The sequence below is a fragment of the Bos taurus genome, chromosome 17, assembly GCF_002263795.3.
Source record: "Bos taurus isolate L1 Dominette 01449 registration number 42190680 breed Hereford chromosome 17, ARS-UCD2.0, whole genome shotgun sequence".
NCBI lineage: Eukaryota > Metazoa > Chordata > Mammalia > Artiodactyla > Bovidae > Bos > Bos taurus.
The window spans coordinates 12,651,149-12,663,223 of NC_037344.1; the positions used below are offsets into that span (position 1 = coordinate 12,651,149).

The window sequence follows — 12,075 nt, forward strand, 5'->3', positions numbered from 1 at the left end:
AAAAGCAGTTCAAGCTGAGAAATAAATGCATAGAGAAATTCAGGCCTAACAAATGCCAGCCCTTCTCTGCCTTGTTCGTAACAGTGTGTCTGTGCCCTAGTGCTGCTTCCCTTGGGCCACAAATGACGGGGTTGTTATTCCCTGTAACAGCTTACTTCCTAAGGGAAATTACGGAATTCCTTCTCTGGAAGATTCTAGAAACAGTTTTTCATCTGATAGTGGTCCTTTTTAAAGTTAGGTAAATTGACTGTGTGACCTTTTCAATTTTCTCCTAATCCTAAAGTTATCAGGTAGGTATGCCAATAACACTAACCTTAAAAAAAAATGTAAAACAATGTTTGGTAAAATAGTAATAATAGACAAATTTTATGGTTAGAAATAATTTTACTTAAATGTACATAGTCATAACTACCATTAAATACTATAAAATATATTCAAAGAATTAACTAGAGCAGGTACTTTAAAGACTATCATAAAATATCATAAGAGTATGATGGTAGTAATAAGACCATGGGAAAAAAACTGAACTTTTTATAAGGTCTGCACAGCTTCATGTACTGTAACTTGAACAGAATGATAATATCAAGCAGACTTCGAGCATTTCCAGTGCACCACCGAGACAGCAAAATGATTTTCCTATTAGCTCATGTATCCTCACCAACCTTATAAAGTTACCATATCAATTCCATTTTGTGTGTTAGTTGCTCAGTTGTGTCCGACTCTGCTACTTCATGGACTACAGCATGCCAGGCTCCTCTGTCCATGGAATTCTCTAGGGAAGAATTCTAAACTGGGTAGCCATTCCCTTCTCCAGGGGATCTTCCCAACCCAGGCATCAAACTTGGATCTCCTGCACTGCAGGCAGATTCTTTACCATCTGAGTCACCACATTTACCAGGGAAGAAAGTAGGAAACTCAGAATGGTAGGTGTGTGTGTGTGGCTGATTCACTTTGCTGTATAGCAGAAACTGACACGACACTGTAAAGCAATTATATTCCAATAAAAATAATAATAAATAAAAAGAAGAGTAGGTTATTTGTCCAAACTGACATAGCCAGTAAGTAACGGATCTAGGTTTAAACTCACCATTCCCAATACCAGAACCCAAGGTCTAATCACTGTGCCATGTTTCCTCCAGAGGACAAAACTGGTTCCTCGTCATCGAGAATCAAGTACATTTTCAAGATGCTAATATGAAGTCAGATGGCCAAGAAGGAAGAGAAGCAAAAACTCTGATAACATTCAAACTGAATAACCCTTCAATCGTTTTGACCTCACTTGGGCCTTTTCATGATGTACTCTTAACTCCTGGGGATTACTGGACCCACATTATTTGCAGCTGATTTCTGCAGTTCCCCTGGGCTCTCCTACCTACCACGGGGGATCCTCAAGTCTAGACGAGCAGACTTTAAAGTTGTGTTCACATCCCTACACATTCCAACTGCCGGGCTACTCATGTACACGGCCACTTCAGAAATTCCTAGAGCAGTCTGGTATGCTAAATGTCGTGGTTTCCAGCTCTTAGAAACCCAGTGTATGTTATTCTAGCTTCAAGGAAGACTTCAGAAATGCAGTCACTCTGGCTTACATTTTCTCTGGAAACTCAGAGAACAAAGAACCAAAGAAAGCATTTTAAGGTCCATCTTTCTGTCCTCAGCTGTCTCTGCTTGTGACTGCTGAGACGCCACCCTACAGGCCACCACGTCAGGGTATGAGAAAAGGAAGAAGGAGAGCTGAGGGACATACATGTACCTTGCGCGTGCTGCTGACCACCTGATCTTTGACATCTGTAGCTAATGGTCTTCTACTTTCCAAGCAGGGTTCACAAATAAGGAGGCCGAGGGGCACCACAAGAGAATTACTGGAAAGACAAGCACACAGTTGACTTTTAATATTAAAATACTTTATTAAAAGATATATTAAAATCACTGTGTAGGCTGCACTTCATTCGTGTCTGCTTTTAAAAGCTTTCAACAACAGGTCTGCTGCTAGTCCTGGGGACAGGGCCCCACTGAGAACCCTCTTTTCCAGAAGAGGAATCTGTTCCCGGACTGCGGGGTGGGTCCTGAAATGCTCTATGACGTTCTCCTGAATGAGGTTCCACATCCAGACCTTCTGCTGCTTCTGTCGCTTGGCAGCCAGCTCCCCACTGACAAGCATCACCTCCTGGAATTCTTTCATTTTATCCCACATTTCAGTGATCCCCTCTCCACTTTGGGCAGAAATACGAATTACCTGTTGAAAAGGGAAGAACCAGAATTATTGTACTCACAATGACAGAAAACCCTTTCGTGGGGACGCTGGCATTTTCCAATTAATATTTACAGTCTATGGAAAGAGGTAACTGACAAAAATGAGATCTTTTATCACTGTGTCAAAGTAAATACACTGAGAAATATACTAAGATAACTTACTAAGATTACTAAGTGCAAAGCAGAAATCAGACACAGATTCTAGGTCAAGTTTTTAGCTCAGAGGTTTATTTTGACCAAGGATTGCTTGCACGGTCTTTAAAGGTCACAGAGGTAAACCATGGGAGGGTCACTGGGATGAGACGGGCAATGCTACACAGGTTTCCCTGAGGCCTGAGTGCCATACAATGAAACCGAGTTGAGAACACAGCACTGTTCCGTCAAACTGCCTGATTCAGCAGGTGCTATGAACTGAGCATCAGTGCCCACACAGACAAGGTGGCTCCAGACACAGCAAAAAAGACAACATGCTGGGAGCCAACGGCAAGAAACGTCACCATCGTTCTCATTACAGCGATGGCCGCTTCTTCTTTAATAACACGGTGTCCTTCTACAGATAAAGTGTCCCCATCATATCACTGCATCACTTACTACTGGATTTTTTTTTCCTTATTAAAAACATCACCCAACAAACATAATGGGAAGGAGAGTTACCGTATCAAAAGACTTCTCTCTCTTACTCAAACTCTAATGTAGATAATCAAGTCATTAATTGCGCCATAATCTTAAGGGTGTATCTTTTCAGAATGGATTTGCCATCACTTCCAAACAGCTTGAGCCCAGCATTAAGCACTCTAATCTATCACCTCACATCCAGTTTTTGACATCTGGTGGTTGACGGACTGTACTTAAAATCACTACAGGCTCTGGCTTTGTCATAATTTTTAAAACTGTGATCTCATTCAAGCAAAGATGGCCTGTATGTCTAGCTTGGGACTTACATCCCCTCTTCTGATGTGCACAGTCTACTCCGGGAGAAAAATGCAGAACGGAATGCAAGCTAACCTTTGGTCTCCAGACTCCTGAACGCCTGCGCAGTAATTTCAGTGCGCTCACATACTCTGCTTGTATCCTTCGAGCTGGCACGATCAAGTCTCCGTCAGATTTGGTGATAGCCACCAGATCTGCCATCTCCACTATTCCTCTTTTGATGCCCTCGTGAGAAAGAGAGAGGAAAGTGACTTATCCCAAATATTTAATGCTAGAAAACAATGGGACACCAGTTCACACTAGGGTTTTGAAAGTCAAATACTATGACTTTTTCTCTGCACCTTCTACTAGGAATCACAATTATTTGATGGAATTTACTCAAAAGCATTGAGTCTCAGGATTATGAAAGTCATTTGTAATATCTTTTTCAAACTTGGAGACTAACATGCTGGAATACATTCGGAATTAGAGTAAATGCATCATTCAGACACAATGTGATTGAGTGACAGGAGACAGTTTACACGGTCTCATGATGGATTCCGCTTTTCCCAGAGCTCACCCTGCAGGAAGCAAAATCATCATCATTCAGGTGCTTCTAAAGAAGAAAACACCCTGTCACTAACATACGCATTTCTAGAAACAAAGTCTTTGAAGTTTCCCTTAAATAGATGGAGTTTTTTTTCTATTTGCATCTGAGGAAAAAATAAGCTGATGGCTAAAAATGTCTCAATCTCTTGATTTAAATTACACTGCATGAAAACACGAGAAAAATCCTAAGGCCAAACCTTATGTGGAAAATGAATATTTTGCTATCTAAGATTAAAATTCCTTTTCAAGCATTTTAAAACATAACTTTCAATGATTAAATTCTACTAATGTTTTTAAACTGCAGCAACCAGAGTCTGATGTCACTAGTTTTTCAGAAATTTTCAACTGAAAGTGAGGTGTTGTATAATAAAGAGCTTAGTGGAGGACAGAGGAGCCTGGTGGCTGCAGTCCACGGGATCACAAGAGCAGGACATGACTTAGCAACTGAACAGCAGCAGCAGCAACAGCTGGTCCTTGTCTGAGGCTCCTGGGAGGTAACCTCCAGGGCCTTGTTGTCTCCCGAGTGACAGGAGCAACTCCATTATTCACAGTGAGTGCCTAGGACGGTGCCTGAGTTTATGCAAAGAGATCATTCGGAATGGGGGCTGACCGCACCAGAAAGTCAACCACATGATGAGGGGGCAGGGGCTTTGAGCCATGTGAGCAGCCTGATAGCCTCTGGGGGGTGGGGTTTGCAGACTGAGTTTCATCACGTGGATGGCAATTTGGTCAATCACGCCTCCATAATAAAACCCCAACAAAAACGACAGGCACCGAAGCTCAGGAGAATCCCTGGCTGGTGATACACATGAGTGTGCCAAGAGGTGAATGTGTCCCGAGGACACAGAACCTTCGAGGCTGTGACCTTCCAGACCTGTCTCTCTCTGTCTCTTCATTTGGCTAGTCTTGATTTGTCTCCTTTATAATAAAACTCTAACTGGTGACACAGTGCTTTCCTAAGATCTGTGAATCCTTCCAGTGAACTACTGAACCCGAGGGGCAGTGCAAACCCCCACTTTGCGGCCAGTCAGAGGCATGTGGGGCCTGGGAACCCCAGGCTTGCTGCTGGAGTCTGGAGTGAAGCCAATCTTGTGAAGGGTGGGGCCCCCACCCTGTGAAGGCTGTGCTAACTCAGGGAGTCAATTCCAGACACGCACTGCAGGCCAGAGGAAGAACTGTGTTCTATAATACATGAACTATACTAGTGGGATCCCAGTTTAAAACCAAAGAAATCTCTCATGCGGAGTATTTCAACCGACTATAGCACAAACAACCATGGACAGTAGTCTCTCGGCTGGAGCTACTGCTAAATTGGCACACTCGCATGTCACAGGTAGAAAAGTCTAAGCTGTATGATTAGCTCAAGGTCAGAAGTTCTACAATGATAAGTCGGGAAAAAAAAATATGGAGACTTTGCCTGCCTTAGGTATTTTAGCCAATGTGAATGATATTTCTTCCCCTACACTAATATCAACTTAATTGACAAAAAACCACAACATTGGGAACTTGTACTTTCAGAGATGTATACTTTGTGTTTGTGGGGGTGAAAAAGTCAAAATAATTACCTGTAATTCATCTCCTCCTGCTGGTGGCAGTAGTAAAATGAACATGTCAACCATGTCGGCGACAGCAAACTCCGACTGTCCCACACCTGAAATTGTAAGTCACAACTGTCCACTAAAAGTCACGAAAATCTGACTTTCTGACCACCCTGCGCATCACCTCCATTCCAGTTCATGAGTCACTCAGCATCACATGCTCAACCGGATCCCACTTTAAACACCCACCTCTGAACAATGCATTAAAAGCTGCTGCCTCACCTGATGAGCACAGCTGTCCTCCCCACCTTGCCCCCGCCCCCATTCCCACCGGCTCAGTCTCTGAACAGGGAACGTGGAGACCCGCACTTCCTCCTTGCTCGAAATGCTCCTTCTCGGCTTCCCTTCTGAGGGTGGACAGCCGGAGCACTCAATTCTAAGCTTAGACCAGGCCTGTCGACATGGCAGCTTTCTTGCCTCCTCATCCTTCTACCAGCCCTGCAAACCCCACCATGGATCAGTGCTACTGTCTGCGTCTCTCCCAGAGAAATCCCTGGACAGCGTGGACGGGCGCCACCAGAGGGTCATGGGCTCAACGCCAGCTCCTCCTTCCTCTCGGTCCAGGAAAAGCGATGCCCCTCAATGCCCTCATGCAGCTTCCTTCCTGTTTCCCCAATTGCAGTGCCCCCCAACCGGGCCACGTGCACTCACTGCTCTGAGTCTCAGTGGAAGGCCCTATAGCCCCTCTGTTACTTAACTCTGCTGCTGCTGCTAAGTCGCTTCAGTCGTGTCCAACTCTGTGCAACCCCATAGACGGCAGCCAACCAGGCTCCCCTGTCCCTGGGATCCTCCAGGCAAGAACACTGGAGTGGGTTGCCAGTTCCTTCTCCAATGCATGAAAGTGAAAAGTCAAAGTGAAGTCGCTCAGTCGTGTCCAACTCTTAGCGACCCCATGGACTGTAGCCCACCAGGTTCCTCCGTCCATGGGATTTTCCAGGCAAGAGTACTGGAGTGGGGTGCCTTTGCCCACTCTCCCTTTAAAACTGAGTCCCTCTGTTACCTCGTCCCCAAAGTCTTCCCCGATCCCCTAAATCTGAGTGAGGTTGTGTCACAAACGCTGATCACACAGTAATACAGCAGACTGTCTCTCCATAGGAATGCGAGGTTCTCAGTGTTTCCTTTTCAGTATATTCACTGGGTACAACTATGTCCCAGGGATATAAAGATAAAATAAAACATGATGTGCCCAAGTACGTTAGCTTTCTTAATGAAAACATATTGTAGACACAGGACTACTTTAAGAAAATGGGGTGTTATGTTTTTTGTTTGGTTGGTTGGGTTTTTTTTTTTAGCCATGCCACAAGGCTTGTGGGATCTTAGTTCCCTGACCAGTGACTGAAACAGGGCCATGGACGTGAAGGTGCTGAGTCCTAACCACTGGACCACCATGGAATTCCCAAACTGGGTGTAAAGTAGCGTTTCCACAGGTCGTCCTAATGCTGACAGTTCTCCTCTGGCACTGAAAACACACCACCTCGTGTCATCACTACCCAGACATAAGGCTTATCCTTCGCCAGACCGGATGAATCACAAGCAGGAATCAAGACTGCCAGGGGAAATATCAACAACTTCAGGTATGCAGATGATACCATTCTAGTGGCAGAAAGTGAAGATGAACTAAAGAGCCTCTTAATGAGGGTGAAAGCAGAAAGTGGAAAAAGTTGGCTTGAAACTCAACAATCAAAAAACTAAGACCATGCAATTCAGTCCCATCACTTCAGGTAAAAAGGGGAAAAAGTGGAAGCAATGACAGAGTTTCTTTTCTCGGGCTCCAAAATCACTGTGGATGGTGACTGCAGCCATGAAATTAAAAGACGCTTGCTCCTTGAAAGGAAAGCTGTGACAAATGTAGACAAGCGTATTAAAAAGCAGAGACATCACTTTGCCGACGAAGGGCCGTATAGTCAAAGCTACGGTTTTTCCAGCAGTCATGTACGAATGTGGGAGCTGGACCATACAGAAGGCCGAGCACCAAAGAATTGATGCTTTTGAATTGTGGTGCTGGAGACGACTCTTAAAGAGTCCCTTGGACTACAAGGAGATCAAACCAATCAATCCTAAAGGACATCAACCCTGAACATTCACTGGAAGGACTGATGCTGAAGCTGAATCTCTAATACTTTAGCCACCTGGAGCCGACTCACTGAAAAAGACCCTGATGCCGGGAAAGACTGAAGGTGGCACAGGATGAGATGGTCAGATAGCACCACCGACTCAACGGACATGAGTTTGAGCAAAGTATGGGAGACAGTGGAAGAGAGAGGAGTCTGGCATGCTACAGTCCATGGGCTGCACAGAGCTGGACACAACTTAGTGACCGAGCAATAACAACAAAGCATCATAGCCCACATACTCCTATCTTCTAAAGAGTCTGAGATAGCTTATATTTAATTATCTCTTTACTAAGTATCTGCTGAATGAACAAAATGAAATTAGTCGTCACTCGTCTCTACAGAATGTCCATTATAACAGTACTTTATTGTTATGAAATAGAAAACACACTCACCCACAGTTTCAACAAGAATGACGTCATACCCGCCTCCTTCGCACAGAAGGATAGCTTCATTTGTGGTCCTCGTCACGCCTCCTAAAGTGCCTCTAGTAGGAGAGGGCCTGATGTATGCATTCATATCTCTAGATAACTCAGTCATTCGGGTTTTATCACCTAAGAGTGATCCTGAAACACAGTTACATTTTACAATCATAGAACACCGATAAGGGCCAATGATCAATCAGCCAGTTCTTAGGGAAATGCTTTAGGACGTTTCTCCCAAAACCTCAAACTATATCTCATACTATTAAAACTTTTTTCCAACACAGTGTATTGTAATGATACCAAATTAATCTGTTTAACATTTCCAGCCCCTCAATGGCTCACTGACTAAGCAGTTCAAATATAGATTCTTCGGCCCTGTATTGGAGGCCCTGAGATTGCCACCTAATTGCTTGTCCAATTCAGCTTCTACCAATCCCCAAACCAATCTTCCATTTCAGCTGGGGTGGTTTCTTTACTGTCATCTTAACGTGTTTATCAGTATCTAGAGATACATGTACTTGTCACACCCGGGGGGTTGGGTGTTCCCTGCATCTGGCAGGGAGAGACCAAGGATGCTGCCGAACATCCTTCAGTGTGCAGGACAATTGCCTACAACATGGAGGGCCATTTAAAGAGAAACTCTGCTTTATCCCGTGTTTGCTGTCTGTAGGATCATGTCTCACATATTCTGTACACCTAATGCTTGCTCACGGTAGGCAATTAACACAATACCTATGGAACAGAACCGGTGCTGTTTCAGGGCTTACTGCAGTTATTTTGGCAAACATCAGTACCTGCAAATTCTAGAAGACTGAGAGCTCTAAAACTAGTGAGATTACCTTGTATCTTCTTTTTCTTAGTACACAGTAGCATTTCCAGAGTTTGATCCCTGGGTCAGGACCATCCCCTGGAGAAGCTAATTGCAACGGACTCTAGTATCCCTGCCTGGAGAATTCCATGGACAGAGGAGCCCGGTGGGCTACTGTCCATGGGGTCGCAAAGAGTCGGACACGACTGAACAACTAAGCACATAATAACGTTTGAAGGGGGTGGGTGCTGTGCTAACCTGAATTTTAATTTCAGCTTAAGAGCTGACTTGTCCAAGGCTGATGCTAAACACTGAGGCGTTCCTTAAACAGATGATCTTCTCCCTGATGAGTCCAATTTCAAATTCTCATAGGTTCTAATTCTACAGCATGTACTTATGACAGAGCTCAACTACCGTATTTACTGTACACAAAATGTTGTTCTAAAGTAATTTTCTGGGTGAAATCATCTCTGTGTACGTCAACAATCTGCCAAAGCTACACTTTAAATTATTATCCTATAGATTCCCTACACGCCAAACTAAACATTTATGAAATTACTATCCCATATAGCTGTCCGTCAGTAAATCCAAAACTGTTGACTGCAGGCCCTTAGGAAGGTCTCCAAACTTCCACTGCAGGGGGCCTATGAATCCAAAACACAGTGAGGGTTGACAACAGGCTTCTCAAACTTCAATGCAATGCTATTTTCAAATGTTTATGTACTGCTGCAATGATAAGGTAAGACTGCAGCGTCCTGTTTATCCTTGTTTTTTCTTTCAAAGTCTATGTATTTTCACCTGAAAAAGGGATTATTTTTGGTTTGAGAAAAGTCAAAAACCACATGGCTATGCAGCTTTAATTAGCCTACCTTTTTTCAAAAACGACATTTATTTAAAAATGTTTATTTATTTCCTTTTTTGGCCGCACTATGCAGCATTTGAGATCTTAGCGCCCCACCCAGGGACTGAACCTGTGCCCCTGGAAATGAAAGTGCAGAGTCCTCACCACTGGACCACCAGACAAGTCCCACTCAGATTATCTTATGCCACCACTGCTGCTACAGCCATCTCAAGCTACTGTTTCCTTTTGCTACTCCAAGTATGATAGAGTATTTATGAAGGTGAGGAGAAAAGCCTTTGCACATATATGGAAATAAAGACCACTGTAAATAAATTCTTTATACCTTATTAGTACTTTACACCTGCTAGTACTTACCTTAAACAAAGTTCTTAGACTATAAAAAAAGATAATGCACTGACATGGATTTAATCTTGAACTTTGCAAGTATAAATTTTATTTTATGGTTAACCTTTTCATTATAGCGAATCAAAAACTGTGAATGTTATCAGCTAAATTTCTCAATGGGTGGTAATAGGAATTGCTATCCACCTCTCTGTTGATCTAAAGCCCCTAAAAGATGATGATGATATCTTTACTTTTTAGCATTAAACCCACAGGATATAAAACAACCCTTCCACAAAGCACGCTGAATTTCTCCCTTCACAACACGAATTACCCTGTAATGGACTGCATGCACCTATTTCCCTCACAAGATATAAAGTTCCACAAGGCCAAGAGGACTGTGTCTTATTCACCATTAAACAACCCAGCATGTTCTTTGCACAGGGTCTCGCTGTACGTGCTAAAATACTTGTTAAATGAGTAACTGCCACGTGAGATGCTTAAATCATAAAGAGAAGAGAAGAAAAAGCTTTCCTGAGTATTTATATAGCATGCTTTATGCTTCCCTTAAATGATCCTCTTGGGAACTAAGTTTATCCATTTTATCTCTGATGAGCTGCAAATTAAGCTCTGAGTGACTGCATGACCCCAAATCAGTAAGTAACTGCACAGCACCATGTGCAGCATCCCGGGCTAAGTGCCGCGGGGAACCGCAGTATATCACACAGTCCTTCTAGGAGCTTTCTGTTTAACTGAACAAGAAGTAGAAACAGGTGACAGGTGAGACAGAGCATGAAGATTTTTTTCTTTAAGCTTAAGTTACAACAATATGAGGAAATGAGTGAGTGAGACGTCATTTTCTGTATTTCATAGGGGTTGATGCAGGCAGGAAAGCCAACAGGAGGCAATGGGGCTGAGCCCCAGGTGTGACAGACAAAGCACTGACATTTGCTTTTGATTATCTTCAACTTCTGGCCCTTGTTCTCCTAGTTCTCTAAGTACCCAGCTTACTCCTGGGTGACCTGGAAGCTAACCTCCTCTGGAAAATCCAATGACCCAAACCATCTCCCTCAGTCTCCACCTTGCCCCCTGAACTCTCTACCTTCACTGAAACCGAACTCAAATCTGGTTCAATTTGCCCCTAAACTGTAACAGAGAGCTGGCCCCAGGAGCCCCTGCTCTGCAATTTACAAAGAGACCAGTGATACTCACCACCACTAGTACAAGAAGAAGGGTCCACAGCCAGCACAGATAATTTGTGTCCTCTCTCAGTGAGCATTTTTCCAAAATATTCTATAAAGGTTGATTTTCCAGCACCAGGAGGCCCAGACAATCCTACGGTGGAGAGTTTGTAATTTAATTAAATAAATGAAATCAGCACAATAAGTTTTATTAAACTAAAATCTTGGGCTTCCTTCTATTTATAATTTATTAAAACCACCATTAACTCAGTTTAACATTTCCTAAAGCAGTAAATGAAAATCTACCTATTTATCTACTCCCTGAGTAACAGGGATACACAGAGGAAATGATTCTGAGTTCCATATGTTCACCAGATTCACTTGTAAATATTACTAAATGTGATTTTCTTTTTTACTATAATGCAGATCTTTGGGGGCCGATTTCATTTCCTATGTTGTTACTGTGCTCAATTTCTACAATATCTGCCCACCTCTCACCACGATCAGGAATTATTCCACCCACCCCAATGCCATGTTCACATATGAAAAACACCTCTTTACTCCAGAAATTCCCAGTAACTGAGAAACTAACTTTCTATTTATGAAAGATAATTTTTCATCTCACCCATAACTCAAAGAAATAATATAAACTGAATCCTGGGGAAAAAATTATATTAAGAAAGAAATTCCCCTATTTTGAGGGTCCATAGAGCATGGAAGGTGAAAACACAAACTCTGCAGTCAGTTGGCCAGTTCTGTTTCTAGCCCTGCCCCTCACGAGATGCGTAATCTTGGGCAAGTCATTTAATCATTCTGTATGCTAAGTATACTCTGCCATAAGATGGATGTAAGAGCACCTTTAGGTTATTGTGAGGATTAGATGAGTTAATTTTGCAATATGTTTAGAACAGCACATGGTGTCGAGAGAGATATATAACTATGTTCAATAAAAACTACAAAACATAAGGACTTAATTGTAACTACACTCAAAAGTATGT

The 12,075-nt window shown here is 43.0% G+C and overlaps 1 protein-coding gene across 3 annotated transcripts in view; it reads right to left on the minus strand.

Annotated features, from left to right (window-relative positions):
* Positions 1 to 1,882: 1,882 nt before the first annotated feature.
* MMAA (metabolism of cobalamin associated A) overlaps positions 1,883 to 12,075 on the minus strand; it is a 29,101-nt gene continuing 18,908 nt past the window's right edge. For 2 of the 3 annotated variants that reach the window (XM_059875962.1, XM_005217497.5), the window contains 5 exons: positions 11,109 to 11,231; positions 7,876 to 8,046; positions 5,337 to 5,422; positions 3,259 to 3,408; positions 1,883 to 2,236 (listed from right to left, as the gene is read on the minus strand). In XM_059875962.1, the coding sequence (XP_059731945.1) occupies positions 1,946 to 2,236; positions 3,259 to 3,408; positions 5,337 to 5,422; positions 7,876 to 8,046; positions 11,109 to 11,231 (821 nt within the window). In that variant the 3' untranslated portion in view covers positions 1,883 to 1,945. 3 annotated transcript variants of the gene reach the window in all.